Below are 21,854 nucleotides of genomic sequence, written 5' to 3'. Positions count from 1 at the left end.
CAAACATCAAATCACTGGATGTGCTGTTTGCTGAAGCATTTCTAATGCTGTCCTTAGGTCCTGGAGTCCCAGCTTGGCTTCTCCAGAGCCATCCCCAATGTTGTTACTCACTAAACCTCAGGTGTCCGATCTCTAACTGGCTGTTTTAGCAGTGACCATTCTTCCTTCTCAGCATTTTGCTCCCTACTGCAGTTTGCACGTTTCCATCTCCTCCTGATTCTCCTTAGAAACTCTTCTGCAGGGTCTATCACATCCCAAATCTGCCACTCCAACCTTTTGCCTCCGTTTTTAATATTATGAACTTTTTAAATGAGCTCAGTTTCTCTTACATGTAGTAACTATAATTCACCTAGACTCTACCATGGCCAGTTCCCCTGGTATCACCCTGGCTCCTCAGGAGAGTTTACATGACTCATCATCAACTTAAAAAACAAGAAGGACAAGGTGGATTCTCCTCTTCCCTACCAACACTGCATGTGCTGGTCACCCTTCACAACACCAGGACTGACTTTGCCCTTCAGAACCACTGTCTCAGCAGCATTAGCACTTCTGTCTCACCCCATGCAGCCAGGCTTCATCCAAATACTGAAATGCCTTTCCATATCATCAGCTGGATTTACCCAGAGCCTGCTCTGCTTTATGCTGCCCCATCCAAATTCCTTTATTCCAATCCATTATTCTGATTGCAAACTCAAAACAGATTAAAAGGTGAGGGTAGGTTTTTCTGTGTCCCATGATGCTCTGCCTTGCTCCATCCTTTATATGAGACGGGAGGTCCTCTGGCAATATTAAACAGGAGACCCAAAGGTCACAATGTCCTTGCAGCCCTGGTGTAAACAACCCTACAAGACCAGCTCTGAAGCCTCTGTTTCTGAGGGGTTTCTGAGCAGTGCTTTCTTTTCCCAGAGCTCAGCAGTGCCAGAGCATCAACATTCCCACTTCTGTGGAGTGGAACTGGACACCTAACCCTGCCCTGGTCTGAATACACATCCTCTCTGGGAATTAAATCAGACACAGGTAGTGATGCCAGGAAAATACTGAAAAATTGGTCTTCTGAGGTAGGTCAGAACAGCCTCTAATCCTAGTTAGAGGATGGGTGGGGTCTGGCAACCAAAAAGAAACACCTTAGCATCCCTTTGCTAGTTCAAGAGCCAGCACCTGCAAACAATATTGCATTTATCACATGACACTGTTTAATACAGCATTCTGATTTTTATATTTCATTCCCCATTCTAAAAACTAGCCAAGCAACTTGTCTGTTTTCAAAACTAAAAGATGATTTCCAGAAAAATTTCTAAAAACACACCCAGCAGAGTCCCAGAGTTCCTGACTTAAATTACAAGGGGTTTCTTTCCTCTTGTAAAAAAGAACATCTGCCATATGCAGATTTTACTGTCTTATAAAATGTGAGAGAGCAGGATTGCCAACTGAGGTTTTACATCTCCCAATCCTTCCATTCTCACTCCCACCCAAAAATCTTCTCTCTTTCCAAATGGGTGTAATTTTTTAAAAGAATCTGGAAACTGAGTGAGTGGGAGAACAAATTAAACTGGTTTTAATATTAATTTGTAAAATTCCAGGAGAAGAAAATCAATTTAAAAGAAAAGTCTAGATAATTTTAAAGAAAAATATCTGCTTTAGAAACATTATAAAATACTATTACTAAGCTGTCCTGCAAGTCCGAGGTAAGAGGAGAGCCTCATGTTAGGTTTATACCCTAGGCATTTCTACTTTGAACTCTCCTGCACTATCAACAAGGCATAATAAACATGTAACTACTGTGAACTATGTAGGAGCAGCTTTTTTGCTCAGGCTTAAAAGGTATTTTCTTAACCCAAGGAAAAATAGCTTAATTCTTGTGATTAACAACTCTGAATGTTAGAAAATGTCACTTATTTTTGTTTTGTATTTAATTAAAACTTTTTTAGAAAGGACAAAATTTTAGGAGAACCAATAAAAAATGATGCAGTGGCTCTGACAGCAGATTCTACCACAAGCTGTGAACTCCTCAAGCAGATCTCTTCCCGTTATTTCTCAGGCTCTATAAAGGTCACTGTTGAAGTTAGTTACCCATGCATCTTGTTACTCCACTTATTTTTTATGCTATTGTTTTTTTCCAAGGCAGTTATTCAGCTACCCTTGATTGCTACCTGAAGACCAGGAATGAGCCAGCAGATAATTTTTATTCTTAACTGGGAGACTTACTTACATTTTATCACTTATCAAGGCAGGGAGGAAGAAAATGAGAGAGTATTAGTGAAGTGCTGTGCAAACGTGATATGAGGGAAGATGGTGGATCAACAAAGCTTTAGCAAAGCCACTGAGAGCAAGAAAATAGGGCTGGATTTGAAAAATGATGGTTATAGAAAACTAACACTGAGCACATAAACCAGAAGTGTTTGGAACAGTATACAAAAAAGGCTTCCTTTGTTGAAAGGCTGCTGCCACAGTCCCAGGGAACGCTTGTTCCATCAGACCCTGCTCCCTACAGAGCACCTCTTCCACAGCCCTCCACACCAAACTGCTGCTCAGAGTAATGGGCTCTGGAAAATCCAGCCATTACCATCTGTTGTGGGATGGCATATGCTACCTTGAAAAAGGATGGAAAAAAATACTGCTGATCTATACTCTTGGGCTACCAGAGCCTTACACTTCAAGCAGAAGCCTTGTCGGGGCTCAGAGAGGAGACCAAGTCCACCAGAGACTGAACATGTGCCACATCCCCAGCATTTGCACCACATGGTACTCCAAAGGTTCAGGTCTGCTGGCTATACTGTCCTTCAAACAAATTCCCAAGGATGATGAGACACTGCTGATGGAGACTGTCAGCTCAGTGGTCCTAACTGATTTGCAATTCCATCAGCTGAATTCTGCCTATTGGGGCTTTACTAAGCTTTACACTGAATATGGGAGACATTGTAAATCCCAATTAGAACGATGAACTCAGCCTGTATTATTAACATCTGTTTTCCCTGTCACAGTTGATTTTATCAGGCACTGAACACACCAATGCTGGCATCCAATTGGCACTGTCCTTTTCATCCATCCCTGGTCCAGACAGAGATTGCCTGGATGTGAAGGGTTAAGAAGAGATACGAGTGAGAAACTCAATCATCAGTTTGGCCAATGCTTCAATTTGTCTTTGTATCTATTATGATGATTAGATAGTGGCTCTAAAACAAGGGTCTTGAAGCACTTCAAATATTCCAGCACGTGGCAATTCTCCTGTGAGAAAATATTGCTGCTGACAAGTAATCTGAGAAGCAAGAAGACTGCCACATGGCAGAGCGCTGTCTGCAAGATAGTTGCTTTCACCTGAACCTGGAACACAAATGAATGTTACTGAGAGCAGTGGAACAGACCTTCTTCTGAACTAGAGCTGACTCTGCTTAGCCCAGCTGGGGTGTTAACCATGGGGAGGCAGCCTGGGACCTCCCCAATGACTTTGTGCAGCAGTTCTGGAGAGGAGAGATGCTGTCAGAGCACTGCCTCGCCCAGAGCGTGGGGTATAAATAGCATCGCTATCGCCGCTGGGGGCACTGAGAATGTGGAGCAGGACAACCTCCCTCAACATCCTCACCCACTTGGAGCCAGAAGAGCTGTCAGATCTTGTTTACTCTCTGGTTTGCACTGCCTGTGTCAGCAGAGATGAGAACAACTGGAAATCGAGATTAGTTTGTGCTCTACAAGAGCCAAAGCGAAAAATGAGAATTGCAGGTTGTTGGCTTTTTTGCTTATAAATTGAGTGAAAGTGGCCACCTTTCTTTCAGGATGGAAAAGCAGATTTTCTTTAAATTGAAATCTGGAAACAGAAACATTTTGCATTTTATTCCAGGTCCAACTTACTTGCTACATGCCTCCATACAAAAAATTCTGAAACTAGAGGTGAAAATCTAATATAATCCTTAGAATTACAATTGCATATACATACATACCTTACGTGTAAATAGAATATAAACTCCTGAGAGATGCCTAAATGAATGTTTTTGTCATGATCCTAAGGTTAATATGGAGGAAAAGCTGTTGATGATGAGAGAGCATAACATGCACTAGAAGCTTCTAGAGGCAAAGTCCCAGTCCTCCGCAGAGGAGCACTTCCTAGCCTTACCAGAGAAATGAGCTGGTCTGGCTTTGGGCTGTGCACAAGGCAAACTCACAGGATCCACACATACAGACTAAAGAAACTGCTGGTGTGGTGGGAAGAAATCACAGCCTAAATAAATAAAGTATTTAGAAGAAAGGTTTTCTCTCTCTCTCTCTTTTTATCAGTGGCAAAGCCTGAATTCAGGGACTAGCACTGGGAAACTAGAAAGGTTTAAATAACATCATGCTATTTGGAGTCTGCTTTGGAAAAAAAAAGAAGTGCAAGTAACATTAAATAATACTTTAGAAGACTAAAATCCATCAATGTTGAACTGCCTTATGAGTTTCGGAAGGAACAACATAGAGCTGATGAAGTCTTTTCAGAAATTTTGTGGAAGTTGTTTTCCAGTGATGTTCTCCAGGTATTTTCCCTGCCTTTGAACCATTTTCCCCCCTCAAGTCCTAGGAGTCTAATAGAAACATTGAAATTCCTGAGGTTTTCTTATCTGTGGGAACACACACTGACTCTCCCCAGGGACTATGCTAGAGGCACCCAGCTCTCTCTCTGAATATTCATATTAGTGCAGTGGCTCAATTAAAGATATTTCAAAAATATGTCCAGTGCCAGTTCTGCTCCTAATAAAAGATCCAGCATCTTCTTTTCAGTGGAACTAGATCAATTTACCCCAAATCAGCATCTGCCCCAGTTTTCAGAACATCAAAAATAGAAATGAGTTCATGTCAGAAGTCACAGAAAAACGGCTCTGCTTAATATAGTAAGAGTTTGTTATAGTTTCTGGCCTTTTTGAAGCACTTCTCCATTTTCCATTTCCCAGTTTCCCAGTGTTTAGGCATGGCTCTGCTGAGAAGCTCTCTAGAATAAGATGTGGCATGAAAGTGATTTGCTATGACTTCTTACACTAGTAAAGCAACCAGCACAAATGCAATTACCCCAGTAAAATCTGAGCCAGGGCCAGGTGGGTTTATTTGTTTCCAAGATGTGATACAAATGTCACTGGCAGAGTAACTCTTGTTAATACCAGCAGTCTCTTCATTAAAGTGATGCTTGAGTCTGTCTATACTAGCAAAGTCTTTCCAGGGACTGGTCCTCACCTGAGCCTTCACTCCTTGTGCATACTTAAGGTTATATTCTACTTCCAGTTACTTCTGGAAAAGCATGTTGTCTCTGGTCTGGAGCTCCCCATCTGGCCTTTCAAGAGGGTCATCCTCAAAGAGAAAGCCAGGATATTGCTTCAGTCGAGGAGGAGAATGAAGAAACCCAACTAACAAGGCTCATCAGGACCTTGGCTAACTCAGTTTAAGCAACCATGGAAAAATATCTCTCTGGAAGAACTGTTGGCTTGAAAGGGAATTATGCTGTTAATGTTGACTGATTAAGCAAGCAGTTTTGCAACTGTTATTTATTACAATTAATTGACTGTGCCCTTAGCACCAGTAAGATAGTGACTAGGAAACAGCATGAGGTACCCAGCACTGCACAAAGAGATAGCAAAGAATAAGTAGTCTGGAGATAGATCTGTTTTGTGAAATGCAAGAGAGAAACAAGACAAATCCTGGGGAAAATGATGCATGGAAGCACAGCTTTCAGTCCAGCCCTGACGGGCACAGACACTTTCTTGCTTCAGTCAAGCACCATGCCACTAATCTAGGCAGAAGAGTGGGTTTGTGCCTTGGACTAGCAGCAGTAACAAAACACCTGCAGGGTGTTCTGCTGGCTCAAATCATCAGGAGCCAGAGATGTCTGAAGGAATACCTGTAACCAGTCAAGGGAGCTAAAACTTCCCCACGGCCTATGAGTCACAAATGCTGAAGGGGAGTGAAGACCTTTAAGGTGTTTTGTCAAGGTTTATTTTAAATTTGCCAAGTGATCAGGAAGTTATTGCACTGACTAATAAACACAAGCCAGGAGATTTCTTGCTGTTAATCTCAGATTTTCACCTTCTTCTTCCTTCATCCCATAAATCCCAGTTCCTCTTCCACAACTGCCCTCCTCATCAAGAACATTTTTCAAGTATAGTTTTATCTTTCCCCAGCCCCACACAAACAGCAGGCAAAGGAGTGAGGTCAGTGCCCAAGTCCAAAGCACAGCACCCGGTGGTGAGGAGATGCAGAAGATATTCCATGTCAGATAGGGTGGACCCAGGGCAGAAGGTACCTCTTTAGATGCACCTTTTGTATCAGCAAAAAACTGTGGGATGTTTTGAAACAAACCAAGAGCAGAAATGGAGAGATGAGGAAATGAAGAGTGGGAAAGTGCAGAGCACTGAGCAAGGGGAATCCTATGTGTTCACTACCCTAATAAACTGCCTCACCAGAGGGAGAAGATGGAGAAAACCTTAAACCCCACTTGGATTACCTGGCTGTCTAAGTCTTTTGGCCTAGAACCCACTTCACACCTTCCAACCCAGAGCTTCCCCTGGTCCTCCTCTCATTTTCCATCCACATGGCACTTTGCCCCTTTTTCCCTCGGATTTGCAGTTCCTCTATTGCCTTACTTCCTCCTTCATCTGCCTGCCCAGAAATGCCCAGCTGTTTCATATGGAATAGATTAAATATCAGCTGAGTAAGCAATTTTATTTTAATTTACAAGCTACCACAGTTATTGCCTTTTGGGGACAATATGAGCAACTATGAGAATTGTAAGGGACAGTAAGAAGCATTCTTATTGGTAGGATCCAGGACTAGAATAAATTTATGGGAATTATTATGTATGAATCTATTCTGTTCACTTCTATGAAGTTACAGAACTTTGTAAACTCTTCTGTTAAAGAACTTTTCCCTATGATTAAGTTCTTTTTGTAAGAAAATAACCCCACTGGCTTCAGCTATGCTCCTTGTCAGCACAGGACCTCACAGAGCTTCCAAATAGAAGATGCTCTTGTTCATCTACATTGGGTGGAAGAATGAGCTTGATATCCATCACTCAGACACCCCCCCTGTCCATATTGATACATTTGTACCACAGATTGTGGGGGAGATTTATTCCCCATAATGGGTAAGTGAATTGAAAGAAAGAAAAAGCCTTCCTGTGAGAAAAGGTGGGGCTGAAATTTTGAGGATGGTGAAGTGATTGTCCTCATTTGGTCTAATGATTCATTTTACAAGAGATCTCATTCAGAGTGCTGGATTCCAGAAAGGCACAGTAAAAGGAGGGAAATCAAAAGTAATCCAAATATGCAAAAAGATAGACCCAATCAAGTCACACTCATGTCAAATTCCATTATTCAATTAGAGCTAAATAAAATGCTGTATCAAACAATGTAAGCCTCTTTAATCTGATATATTTGAATTATTAGAAAATGGATCTTTTATATTAGATTTATAGAGAAGAATATAGAAATATTAATATTTTTTAAATAAATTGGAAAAGGCAAAAATATGCTTAAAAGTCGAATACTTTTCACACCTGGCTTTTATCCTGAAGGACACACATTTAAAACTCAGTCAGAACTGACATTTATAAATAATCATCCCTTTCTTTACTTATGGAGATTAATAATTAAAGACAATTCAGGCACTCTATGTTTGCATTTAAGATGTGCTCATGAGAGACCAGACTTCCCCAGCCAGAAGAATATTACAGAATTGGAGATCATTACTGACTAGCTCTGCTTGCAGAGCTCCCTGTCACCCTGGCTACCCAGCCTGTTCCCTTCAGGCAGGAGACAACTCACATTCCAGGAGATTTAAGTAAGATTAAATCCTCTCAAAAACCCTGCCATGTCAGCACTCCTAGTAAAACTGTCTTTACATTCTTCTTTCAAACAACCCTTAGAGCAAAACATAGGTTAATGGATTTATTCAGAAGACCTCTTGATAATTTAAAAGCAGCTTTCATGTTCATCCCTCCCCTAGGCACTGCACTCCTGTAATGATGATTCACTACACTGCCCCTCTGCCACCATGTTCCTCTACCTGAGCTTTGCTGCAGGCAACCGAGTCTGAGCATTCCAACTGCACCTGTGTCCCCAGACACCCACCCCACAGAGACACGAGGCACAGGGAGAACTGAGGCCCCTTAGCCTGTGGTCAAGTCTCTGGGATGTTTGCTAAGCCCAGCCTGCCTCTGGAGCGACTGCAGCTGTCATCTTCCCTTCTCCAAGGAAACACTGCTGCTGGTTGTGCATGTGCAGTTCTCCGTTTCTCCCCTATTAGGATGCCGCAGCACTTCCAGTATAAAAGGATTTTTGAGACCCCTTCATTTCTGTGAGCAGTGATGGGACTGATCGAAGAAGCTGCTGGGAGAGGGTTAGGGGTCCCTGTCTGGTGCCTTGTGCCTGCAGCACAGAAAGCAGATTAGCTGCAGAGGTACAAAGCAGCGGACACACTCCTGTTTGCTCTGGAGCCTCTGGGGACAGCAGTCACTGTTGATTAGCTGAACTGGATAAATTTATTTAATTTCTTGGTTTGTTTCAAAAGTCTAGGTTGAAGACTCTGGGCCTGACATTTCCTTCCTCTCCACATGGGTGGCAGATTTGCTACTAGGCAGGCAACCTAGGAGACTCATGCAGACATTTTAAATTATGACATCTATACATGCGAGGAAAAAAATTGACAGATGCAAAGAAATTATAAAGGAGAGAAGCACACAAGCTAACAATGGCCATTCATTTTAGAGACATAACACAGCACTTACTGTATTTACATAACTCTTAAGAGCTTATGTTTTTGCTTTTTATTCTGATGGGAGAGTGGACACATTTAGAGTTCATGAACACTAGAAGCATTCCTTCCATGGGAAGGTTGGATGCAGCACACCCTGTAAGGGGCTTGTCCCCTTCCAGTCTTTTATAGCAAAAATTATCTGTGAAAGGCAACTCCATTCCACAGACTTGAGAATAAACTTACTTCTCAAGATATGTTTTTCTGGCAACAATATGTATAAAGGAACTGCAGTATGACTATTATAAAGAAAACCATCTATGTGGAAAGTTTGTGCCATGGCTATGACCTCAGAGCAGATATACAGCCTGTTTTTGGAAAAGACTGAAAAACTCACAGCTCCGAAACTTTCCATAAAGAGTTTATGGAAGAAAGAGAAATAAACAAACCCAAATGAATGAAAATCAGGTTATCAGATTATTTTCAAAACAGATGTGTTTCAGGCTGTTAAAGAAAAGCATCTGGGGAACACAGATGTGCAAAATTAAATACTTATTATCCTACATGCACTGTAGTACATGGAAAATCATGATCTGCTGGCATCTGCAAGAATTATTTTCAAACTCTAAGGAACAAATGAAAATTGCAAGATGTTGCAGATATTTAGGACACCTCAGGAGCCTGTGAAAAAATGCTCTGCATTGAACTGTCAGCCAGCACAAATATGTTATGCCAAGCATTCGTATTAAATGCTTCTTACATACCACTCTGTATGTGGTTTGTAAATTTGTGCTTAATGGAAGTACTCAAATGAAACAAAACATCCCGATCACATAAAGTTTCCACTTTTGGTGATTATCTGCACTCAAAAGGCAGAAGGTGGTTTAAATAAAATCAGATGGAGGATAGGTAAATTAATATGTGTGCATGCATGTGGAGAGTCCCACATTCTGACATGCGTGCATGATGGAAATAAAAACTGAAAACAGGAGACATTTAATAGACACTTGTATCATCAGATGCCTGTATTGTATTAACAATCTGCCCTTCTCTTAAAAGAAATAAAAGTAGGTTTTTTGGTTAGATTTTTTTTAACATTAAAGACAACACTTGGCCTTCAAGTTATATATTTGAAATTTGTACTGTCATCTACAGGAATCCAATAAAACATCAATTTATATAGTCTTAAAATTAAGACTGCCTATCATCAAATGTATTTGACCACCAAAAGGTTACATTACTCAGTCCTTACTGGACACCTATTACAGACAGACACAAAACACAAATATGTTGTACTGACATGCATTGCTCTTACCAAAGAACATTGGTTATTTAAAGCAATTAGAACAATAACTAGAAGCTACATAGAAGACTAAGTAAATTTTATTAAAACACAAGGTAGTTGCCAATGCCAGCATGTCCAACAGCCTCATGGCATAAACATCACTGGTTTCGACACTCAATTCATTGACACAGGAGAAAAGCCAGAAACTAAGGGAAATGCAGCCCATCTGCTCAATCCAGATGCAGCAGAACACACTTCTTACCTTCAAAGCTATTTACCATCGACAAACTGAGATAAGATCAATTAAACCATCTAACTATAGATCTAAGAGACTTTTTTTGCATTGAAAGTAAAACTGGATTGCATTCGAGTTGACAGAAAACTTTGCTGTTTCTCTCACATTTAGCAATTCTCTCAGTATAAACCAATTCGAAATAAAAGAGATAACTAGATCGGGCAAATATTATTGAAACAAATGTGTGCACACAAGCAGCCAACAACAAAATCCTGATTCCTCTGCTGCATGAGAGGAATGAGGTTTACTTGCAGCAATGAGGTTTACTTGCAGCTTTTAAGTTCCTAGAAAGTCGCAGTGTGCATACCTATAATTTCCTTGTGTTGAAACCAGACCCGTTTCAAAATACAAGCTAAAGTGCCTTTGCCTGAAAAAGAAATAAGATAGGAAAACGTCTTACCTTGAAATTATGAACCTTCTCGTATTTCGGAACATGTTCATTTTCCTTCAGAGTTGCTCTTCGGACGAGCGACGTCAACTGCGAATAAGCAAAGAGTTTAAGAGGTTGCCAGATTGTCACAGACGCCTTGCGAGCGCCCAGTTTCATGCCCAAGGCAGCGAGCAGCAGATCGCGCTGCCGGCCCTCGTGCCCGGCGCGGTGCCCCGCGTTGCCGCCGGCTCGGTGCGCTGCCCAGGGCTCCCTGGCCGGCATGCTGCCGTGGAGGCGGCGGCCCGCCCGCGCCCGGCTGTGTCACACTCGGGCTGGCGGGGCGGCGCGGACCATGCCGCAGCCTAGGCTGCTGGGGCGGGCGGCGCGGCCATGGAGGGCAGGGGCTCGGCGGGGCGCGGGGCTCGGCGCGGCCGGCGGGCGGCCTGCGGGCCGGGGGCGGGCGGCAGCCGGCGGCGGGGACGCGCAGCCCGCGGCCGCTGCCTCCATCGGCGGCGGCCGGCTCGGGGGCGCGGGGACGCGCACGCCTCGAGCCCTGCGCCCGCCCGCTGCCCGGCGCGGGGGCGTCGCGGCCCCGCGCGGAGCGGAGCGGCCCCGCCCCGGGGCGGCCGCAGCCAATGGGGCCCGGGGAGAGGGGCGGAGCGGCACGGCACGGCCCGGCCCGGCCCGGCCCCTCCCGGCACGGCCCAGCTCCGGGAGAGGCGCCCGCGGCGTGAGCCACGCACCACTGGAAAATGGCAGCGCTGCGCTCCGGGGGGTGCCGCGGGAGGCAGGGCGGCGAGCAGCAGCCCCGGGGGACACGGCGGGAAGCGGCTCTCCCCGACCCCCCCCCGTCTGGCGTGGGCTGTGCATCAAGAGGTACGGCCATGAGCGGGTAATGTGACCGCTGATGGGCACCACTCTCGCCTTAAAATTACATTTTTCAGCACTTTTCGTGTGAAAACATGCTCACCAATCTCACATCTTGTAGGGATGTGAACACAAATGTCACCCCAAGTTCATTGCAGCGCTCCATCCAGCAAAGACCCGAACTGCTGGTGACGCCTCTCTTTAGAAATTTACAGATCCTAACAGAAGGTGAATGACCACAGTCTCCCACTGGACTGAAACCTGAAGTTTGGACGGATGCAACTGACGATGAAATGTGCACAGGGCCGTCTGGTCCTGGCCAGCCCTCACACAAACTATTTCACACAACCTTGAACTTCATTGCCACAGGAGCCAGAATCAAGGGGCTCACAAAGGAGCAGGGCAGACTATGTCCCACCCGGAGCTGCCCACCCGGGCAGCCCAGCTCGGGCGGCTCCCTCCAGCTGAGCACTGACAGCCGGGAGGGCTCACCACGATGGCCACTCTGCTCCTTGCCTTCTCGTGCTCTCCCAAGCATTTGTGAACAGTCTTTGTCAGAGACAGCAAAAAGGGGCCCTTGATCTGACTACAGTTAAGCTTTACAGCGTGGGGCTGACCACCCTCCTGAGATGCAGGGTGCCAGGGGACCTTTCCTTTCCTGCCTGTGCAGACAGCCGGCGCGCAGCCCTCCCTCCCCCCGCGCAGGCTGCCGCACTGCAACCGCTCTCCCCGCTGCAGCAGAGGTATTTTTATCTCTCCTGAGTCAGAAACCGACGACAAGCACAGTTTGTCACAAGCTTCTGGGTGGAATTGGTATGTGCTTTGCAGCTGGATCACAGTGTTCCAGTTTAGCTCGGTCCTGCCAATACAGCTGAGAACAGTGCTCACTGGGAGCCCCTCTTCTGTTCACTTGTGTGGCCACCCGTACCTTCCCGACAGGTTTTAAAAATCTGCTGGGTTTCAGCATAGGGTCATGGTGCAGAGATTAAGGATCAAGGCTGGTGCTTCACTAAACACTAATCTGCAATACAACTAATAATTGAAACACTGGCTACAGATGATTCAGGAGGATGCTGTCAGGCATTACTGGCTCATACAGGGGTCTGACTCAGTTCCCGGTTTCAATACAGGCAGGAGGCTGCTTGATACATCCTATTAAGAAATACTTTTCCAACGACTACCTCAATCTGCCTGTCTTGCTTTTAACCAATCCTTTCTAATGCAGGTGAATGCTCCTCTGGCATTTTTCTGTCCATCCTTGCAAGTGTATTAACACTCCATGGCAATAGAAGATCAAGAAAACTGAGATGACGAGTAAGAGATGATAAAAACTGACACCTTATCTACACAAAGTGTGAAAATAGCATGGACTCAGGGAGCACCTCTCCTCTCCTCTCCCTTCATGGTTTAATTCCCAAGAACTACATCAGCTGAAAGTCCTCATGGAACAAGGTGGACCTACACCTGCTCCAGAGGAGTCATCTGCTCCAAACAACTTTGAATGACAACAGGCTCAGGAAGTACATAATGAATTCTAAAAACATTTTATTACACTTTTCTCTGCAACCTAAAATTATTCTTATTTTTAAGGGGAAAAAATGCATCACCAAAACTTCATATTAGAAATAAATTCTTTGAAAATGGAATTTGTTGGAAATAAATAACACAGTGATTTTCAACAATAATTTTACTATCAGAATTAACTGTTATTATTTTGTGTAATTCCAACTTAAGAAGCAAGATAAAGCAGGCTGAATTTCCCTTTCAATCGCTAGTAGTGCACATATCTGGTTTTTGGCATACTTACTCCTTAATTGTCACCTTCCCTTTTCCTAATTCTGAAGAACTGAGTTATTTTCAATAGCACTTTAGAGTCATGCTAGTAGCAACAGATCTCTGGATCCTGGAAAATTAAATCTAAGAATGCCAATAAAAAGGTAAGGAAAATTACCCAACGGGGAAAGGTCCTATCTCATGGTTGTAATTATGAAAATGCGTCCTAATCTGGAAAGTATTTATACGATTATGAATTTTAATTTTAACACTGCTTTGTGTTACAGTACTCTAACAGAGACTGCTTATTGGTTTCACATAAATCAGCTTCCTGTTGTTCAATGCACAGCATTTTCTGCTGTTTACAAGTAAAGGCATACTGGGCTCACCACCTACCCTTACAGCCATTCACCTGGGCTATACGCTCTGCAGTAGTGTACACCAGAAACAGACTGAAACAAAGTTAAAGCCATATAGCTAGCAACTGAAAAATTAAAATTTATACAACTGCTTTCAGATGATGCAATTTTATAATGTGTATGCTCATTCTTTTGCCATTGCCTAACTTTGGGTGTTTGGCTTTGCAAAGTAATGCTTTCCTTTACACACACCAAATCCCTTGTTTCGAAAACCAAACTGAAGAATGAAATTTCTTTTGTACACATTTTCCTGACAACAGTTTGGGTCATCAGGCAGGTCCAGATCGTTAACTTTTTAGTATGCGAGATAATAAAGTAAGAGAGAGCAAGCCACTGTCCTCAGGCAGCCCTAGCCACTGCAGAAATGAGTCATCCCTGAGAGCAAACAAGTGAAGTCTGGGACCTGGGGCTTACCTCAAATCCTGCAGGAAGCTATCCACTCCCAAGACACCCTCCTGCTCCAGGCTCTCTGTGCTGTCTCACTTGCCTGTAGCCTGCAGGTCTTGCTCCTCTTCCTACACCTTCAGCAGGCTTTTGACTCAATGCCTGCTCTCCACTAGTGGTTCCTGCACTCCCACCTGCCAGCAAAGTCTCTTCTCCAGAGCCTTTCATTTTCCAACAAATTATCTTTGTAACTTGCTCTGCCTGAAGACAGTGCCTGAAGATACTGTCTGCTACATACTGGATGAAAAAGAGGTAAAAATCTGGAGAGGAAAGTAATTTCCTTCCCACTTTCCTAAGTCTTAATTTTTTGGGGTTTTTTTAAGCAATTGTGTGTGACAAACATTTGCAATCAAAATTGCACATGCAGGGAGGAATATGCTGTGCAGACTCCATGAGGAAGGAAACTGCAAGGCTGTCATTCTCAAATTTAATTTCAGGACATGATTTCATAGGGCTGGGGTGAACTGAAAATGGAATGACTAGAAGCAACAGCTGAGCAACTTCTCAGCAGAGCATGCAACCAGAGCAGCCTCAGTCCTGTACATTTTAGTGATTTAAACACTGAAAAGCCAAACCCAGCAAAACAACATCCTTTAAACTATGACATCTGTTTAGAGGTTCTACAATTTACATATGGACTGAAGGGGGGAAAAAGGAAAATAAGAGTGTAATGTGCTATTTCAAATGTTCCCATTTGTTGTAAAACCTCAGCTGTAAGAGTTGTTCAGTCTAGGTCCTACTGGCTCTCCACTTTCCTCACTTTCTCCTGGAGTAGTCCTTCAGGTTGCAGGAGAAACAGCTGCTCTCTGGAGCACTATATGCTCTCAGTGTCAGCTGGATAATGTATGCATATTTGCTGGTACTAATCTCCCAATCAGTAAGTCTTATTATGAAGCCTTCACAGAATTGATTTAAAAGTCATCTGCGACTTGCAGTAAATTCCAATTAGTCACTCTCTGAAAGACACATTATGTAAGTTTAATCCAGTCACACAGTTCAGTTGACATCACACAAATTATCTTTCTAAAAAGGGAAATCAATGCATTCCCATTTGTTGAGTAATAAAGTGAAATTACTTCAGGGGAAAAAAAAAACCCAAAACCAAACCCCAACCAAAACAGAAAAATTCAAGTAAGGTTAAGATCACAGGTCCTAGAATAACCAGATTAGAGTTGATCCTGAAGCCCATGTGCATTTCCAGTACAATGGAATGTTTAGTTTTCTGAGCACCTGGCTCCACTCTCAAACACATAATTATGTTTTCTTCAGAATGCATGTGTAGTACACTGCAGGCTTTTCATTCTCAAAGGGTATTTTCATGTTGTTATGACTAAATATGCCTTTATTGTTTCAGAATTTATATATAATATGATCCCTTCCCTGTATTTTAATAATAACCAGCAATTATATTGCACGAGTTTTTAAAAAACATCAGAGACGATGCCCTATTGTACATGTATCAAGAAACAAGACATTTGGTTTTCTATACAGTGAGCCACTGTACATTTTGCAGTATTCTGTTTCATGGTATAGCTAACTTAGCCAAATGCATATGCTCAGAAAATCCTTGCTTGTGAACACTTTATGAGCATATTTTATGGCCTCAGTACATGATTTTCAAAAGCTAATCAGTCGGATTGTGAAACTGAGCCCAATTTCCTCAATGCTGCTCTTAGTGGAAGTTTGTTCCAAGCTAAATATAACTTTCCCAGTCATATCTTTCATAGGATTGTTCTGAAGGGGAAAGAGGAGCTCAACATTTTACTTTTTATTTAAAAGTGGTGATAATCTGCTTTCAGTGAATTTTCTTCACTTGTAGAATGCTAATGCCAGCCACTGCCTCTGCTCACATGGTGTGAGCACAGGGTAGGAATGCTATTAAAAGAAAAGTTCAGCCTGAAAGATGAGATCTCAGAAGGTGGGTGGGAAGGACCATCACACAGCCTCAGCCACCAGGGACTTCTCTTGCTGCCATTCCAACACAGCCACATTTACCTGGCACATGTACACCTTCAGGCTCCCACAGTGCTCGGGTAGAATGGAATCCTCAGGCAACACCGAGCCCCACTTTCAGTTAGCCACAGGGGAGCTGGGTTTAAGTCATGGTTAAATGATGAAATCTGACTCCTGAGAAAAGTTCTGGCTTTTATAACAAAATTTTCCAAATGGACTGACCTCTAATTAAATCAGCCCTTCCCCACCCCCTCCAGTGAAATACTTACGGCAAAATCTAAAGAAATGGCTATTTATATTCTATATCTAGAGCTGCTAATGAACATTTTATATCTAGAATTTTAAAGAAAGGTTTAAAAAAATGTTTAATTAAAAATTTAATTAAACAAATTCAGCCAAAATGTTGGCTTGACTTAAAGTAAGGCTGTTAAAGAAAATAAATTAAATACATAAATATTAAAATCCAAAATTAAAATTATAGAAAAAAATCATTATTGCCTGATATTGCTGCTAGAAATTACTGCATCAAAAGAGAGTTCCTTCAGTACTGTATTGTTCAATACAATTAAAGTGTATAGGCATTATTTGGGAAGACTATATGTTCCCAGTGGTGTGCTTACCATACAGAGCATATTCATAAAAAAGCAGAGAGATCTTAAGGGAAGCCAACAGAACAGTTTTTCTGTAGCTTTACTCCTAAAACCTACTAGTCACTGCACCTGATTGGGATCTGGTATATTTTGTTTCTAGTGGCTGACAGGTTGTAGATTTGCTCCTGGCAGGTACTGATATGGGCCTTTGGAATGACAATTCTAAACTGTGCACCAGCAAAAAGCACCCATGTGACTATTCCTCTCTTTCAGTTACTGGCAAGGCAAAACCAATGAACATTTACTTTTCTGGATAGTGGCACAAAAGCAAGGCACTTTTCAGTGGCAAATACAACCCATTCTTTTCCTTGGGGGCGGGATATATTTTGGTATATAACTATGGATCTAGACATGGCAAAAATAAAATAAAATTTTCTCAGTACCTTCAGGAAGAAGTTATGGTTTTGATCTGGTTCTGGAGGACTTTGCTAATATCAAGTGACTTAGCTTTCAGGAAGGTCAGCAACTGGCCACCATGCACAGGTAATTCCAGGGGTTTCCTCCACACTGCATAGGTACAAATCCCACTACAGGGGTGTATGTGGGCACATGGTAGGGGTGTGCACAGTAGGGGTGTGATGTTGCAATCAATAATGGTGCTCACTGGGTTTTATAAGCTATAGCTACAAGTTCTTTTATTCAGCTTAAATGGTGATACCTGTCCTCACAGAGATGCATTGTGGATGAAGAAGTGCAGTCCTGCCCTCATCCCAGGACAAGCAGGAGCCACAGGGCTCTTCCCTGCAGACACCAGTGGAAGATGTCCCCATGGCCCCAGCTGCCTGTGTTAAAATAACTCATTGCTCCAGCCCTTTCCCTAAAGACAGAGACTACTAGCCTGCTTGCAAGAGGCAGGATGTGACTGCTTGACAAAAGGAGAGCTGCCACTAAGCCATGTGACACTGAGGCAGGAGATGCCAATCAAACAGCATGATAAAAGCTACCCAAAAAGCTAAGAAATGAGCTCCTAACCCTGACTGTGGTGAGGAAAGATGTTCCCATGACTATGAGTTCAAGCTGAGGCATCAGCCTCAGAAACTGTCTCCTTGCTTTGTAGTAGCTCCATACCACAGTCCCAATCTTCTGCCTGCATTAAAAGGGGGCCAACCCCAACCAAATCTGGAAAAGTACAGAAGGAGACCAAGAACTGGTAGAGGACAGAAAGTACCCTGCCTCAAGGGCCTGGCAGCATCACTGTTCCCCAGGCAAACCATTCAAGACAATTTGTGAAAAAGAAGAGAAGCATCATTAAACACTGGAATTTGTCTCGAGTAAATCCTCCAGACAAAGACTGTCCTTTACAATTTTGCTTTCTGTCCTTCCCATCTACCCTCCATCCTTCATAGTTTTGGTTTTAGTCCATCCTATCTTCCTCCTCTCCTGCCAGGAGCCTGGGCCATGGAGGTGGAATGCTTAACAGTGAGTTAAAGCATATGCCTTGGTCAGGTGCTCCTCTCCCTGGGCAAGGCAGGAGCAGAGAGACAGGGAGGACTAGTCACATAGTTGAAGTTAATGATTACACCGTGACACATTGCTGAACTGGAGCCAGAGAGATCTGTCTTGCAGCTACAAGGCCTTCAGGAAGAGGAGCTGATGAAACAAAGGGGAGCAACGCTCATCCTGGTCAGCAACACAGAGACTGCTCCTCAGCAGCTTCTCCATCTTGCTCTCATTGTCAACATTTCCTTTTTCAGCTGAGAGCACTGCATTTTCTCCCCATCCCTTTGTCTGGGATATGTCTCCCTGCAGGTCTGCAGAGAGCTGTGCTGCTGTGACCAATGAATGTCAACTGACATTCATTGCAGTGAAGGGTCACTCCAGCAAAAGCCTCTTGACTCATGACATGTCAAGGCAGACTGTACTCCAAAAAGACCTTAAAAGTAATTTATAAATGCCATGTGGTCTATAAGAGTGATAGTAGTTAAAATGTAATGCAAATTGGCAGCTGCATGAACGCTTCTCTTTTGGCAAATGCTCTTCATTACTGATATACTAAATTAAAGTATTGTAAGAAAAAACAGGCTATTAAGACTAATTGTTTGAAACCACAAGGGACTGGTGGTTTTATTCCTCATCTGACCCATACTGTTATAAGGATTTCCTCAAATAAAAGGAAAGATAAAAATAAAGGAGAAGTTTACCCATACCCTTTGATGAGGAAATAAATGTTACATTTCCTTTATAATATCCATTTAAGAATCTTACAGATAAAATAAATCTATAATCAACCTCTGTTATCTTTTTGTAACTGAAAATGTGTACACTTAGGGATAATGAAAATCATGTAATCCACAAGGTCTTTCTACTCATATATTTATTAGGTGTTCTTTAATTTTTTCCTTGTGGAATAGGAGTTGTGGCTACTGGTATACCATGGGCAAATGGTATGGAAATTTCTTTTTATGCCTCATCAATATTTTCTTACCTAATGTATTATACTCATTTCACATTAGTCTTGACTGGCAGTCTAATGCATCTGATACTAGCCTTCTTTTGTTCTACATGGTAATTCAATTTAGACTAATTCAATGTATGTTATAATTGAAAACTGCAGCTCATTAATTTCTAAACACTCTTTGTATTTCAGACTACACCTGCTCCTTTGGCACAGCGTCTATTCTGAATCCATCCACTTCTTCCTGAATAAGCTATGTTGCTATGGTACATGTGCTGTCACAGTTTCTTTCTTAATCATACTTTCAGTCCATAATCATACTTATTTAGCATAAAGAAGAGTAAGAATGCAAAGTCTCCTAATCCTTCCTGAATTACCATTTGATTTGAACCGATGAGTCAAGGTGAAAACAATGTTTAACCTGAAGGAATACTAGAGTTGTCAAATGGCTATATGCAACGTGCTTGCAAAATTTATGATGGTGAAAACCTGCTTATGGACCACCTCACTGCAGAAAAATTAAACAATGGGGTAACCCCCAGTGCTCCCCAAAAATCCTCAGGGAGCCTGATTATCAGTTTTGCAGGTCCATGTGTGTCCATGTGTGTCCACAGCTGCACCAGTGGGTCAGGGTCTGTTCACTTTCTACAGTGCAATTAGGCACATTGAAAAATCAGATGGGCTGATCATCCTTCAAATGGGTCTCATGTGGACTCCCACTTCCTTGCATAAATCTCTATTTAAATCAAGACTGCTTGGAAACCTGCAATGAATGAAACCAGAGTGGAAATGGCAGCAGAATTAGTCTGCTCCCAAAGTCACATTATCAATTACTAACAAAGTATCAGTTTATTTCCACCCATAAAGTCTTCTAATCCCTGATCACATTCTCAGAAAAGGCTCATTTCACTTCTGTTGACCAATGTTCCAATTTTCTCCTCTCTCCTTTTACATACATGGTTCATCTTTCCTATTTATTCCCTCTAAGTTTCCTAATTAACATTTTAAAATACTTCTGTAAGGAAAATTTTTCCTATAAGGGCAGTAAACATCCAATTTCCCTACAGAAAGCTATGACTATTAAAAAATCTTAAGACAGGCACTCAAGTAACCATCATCTCAAATGGTCAAACACAGCATCTTTGAAACAAATTTAAATAACCACTTGATTTGAAAATAGAATGATTTTGAATGATTCAAAGTGGGGCTGGCAGTGTAAGCCCCATCATAAATCTTGGCTATACAGAATATTTACCTTACAAGGGAGAGGCCCTGGCATGTGGACAGATCATACAACCTCTGTTACACAGGAGAGACTCTAGGGTTTTTTGGTTTTTTTTTTTCCCAGCAAGTCTGTGGTTTCTTAAAACATAATGTTTAGTTGATGTCTATTTTCAGTTGAAATACACTAGTCCCAGGTCCCAGTCCACACCTGGGATTTCAGAGGCATGTGGTCTTTGACCAATAGCTTTTATTTTGAGTACAGGTCACATCAAAGCTAAAAGACTAAGTTTAGGGTATATTTGCATTACTTAAATTCATTGGAAATAAACAAAATGTTAAACCAGCACAACTTCTTCTTTCTTTCTTAGCATGCTTTTCATCTTACATTACAGGGCAATTTTTCATTTGTACTGCCACCATCAACTAGCACTTTAAAAATGACACTGCTTTCTAATGCTGAAGTTGTGTGAATTTTCAACAATAAAAACAGCCCAAGAGAATTAACCCATCAGGTCCATAAAAAATTGTCCAGGAAGCTCTCAGCACAATCAGCTTACTGAGCAGGGAGTCTGCCTTGAGAACTGCAGTGTGGCAGAGGTGATGGGAAGCTCCCAGACACCAGCTGCAACCAGCGCTAGCAAGGATTGGGATGGAAGCTGGAGGGAATGAGAAACTGTCACTTAAGGGATCGAGATTCACTTGAAATTAAGAGATTCTTCACTTGAAATTCTGTGAAACATAACACAGGATACTTTCTGCAATTTTTGTGCATTTGCATTAAACATACTGCTACTCTAATCATCATCCAATTCACAGAAACGCCTGAATGCAAATGTAATTCACTATCATATTAACTTTGGGAAATGGCTTCAAGACTTTTCCAGCAATGTAAAATCATCAGAAATCTTCTACCAATAAACTATTTGACATGATATAAAGCATAGAGCTTTTAAAATGTTTCACCATTATATGCAAAATGGAAATTGGGAACAGAGTATTTTCATATTTTCACAGAATTCCTCCAATCCCCTCTCAAATAGGGTAAAAGCTGCTTTGCTCTAAGTGCTACTAATCTAATTCACAAATTGGAAAATGTGAAAAAAATTATTAAATCACATACCCATATGACTAAGGCTTAATAGAAGATATTGTATGCTGTGACACTAGCTCTAAGGTTCCTTAGGCAACTTATTTCTAACTGTTTAAGCTCTAAGAAAATGCAATCATAATCTCCACTACACAGCAATATAATCAAAGTGCATTATAATATGAACTTCACTATTAGAAACACATCATCCTTTACTTATTTTGGAAATTGTATGGAAGTTTAAATTGAGGAATATCAATACTAACATGATGAAGATTAGAGCAACAAATGAGAACCAGAATTTTCAGTGTGGTGATTCTTACCTTACTGAAACATTAGGAACACTAGATGCCAGAAGCAACACTCTTTCTAATTGCTGATGCCAT

At 42.2% G+C, this 21,854-nt stretch overlaps 1 protein-coding gene and 1 long non-coding RNA gene across 4 annotated transcripts in view; one reads left to right on the top strand and one right to left on the bottom strand.

Annotated features, from left to right (window-relative positions):
• The window catches only part of CHN1 (chimerin 1), a 93,330-nt gene that overhangs the window by 17,881 nt on the left and 53,595 nt on the right, over positions 1-21,854 (bottom strand). For all 3 annotated transcript variants that reach the window (XM_053947754.1, XM_053947755.1, XM_053947756.1), the window contains one exon: positions 10,687-10,764. In XM_053947754.1, coding sequence (XP_053803729.1) covers positions 10,687-10,764 — 78 coding nt within the window. The remainder of the gene's footprint in view (positions 1-10,686; positions 10,765-21,854) is intronic.
• On the top strand, positions 11,272-13,213 carry LOC128790728 (uncharacterized). The gene is made up of 2 exons (XR_008431836.1): positions 11,272-11,532; positions 12,749-13,213. It is a non-coding gene; the product is annotated as an uncharacterized LOC128790728 (long non-coding RNA).

Source organism: Vidua chalybeata, chromosome 7, assembly GCF_026979565.1.
Source record: "Vidua chalybeata isolate OUT-0048 chromosome 7, bVidCha1 merged haplotype, whole genome shotgun sequence".
In the NCBI taxonomy this organism is placed as follows: domain Eukaryota; kingdom Metazoa; phylum Chordata; class Aves; order Passeriformes; family Viduidae; genus Vidua; species Vidua chalybeata.
This window is presented reverse-complemented; position numbering and strand designations above follow the sequence as displayed.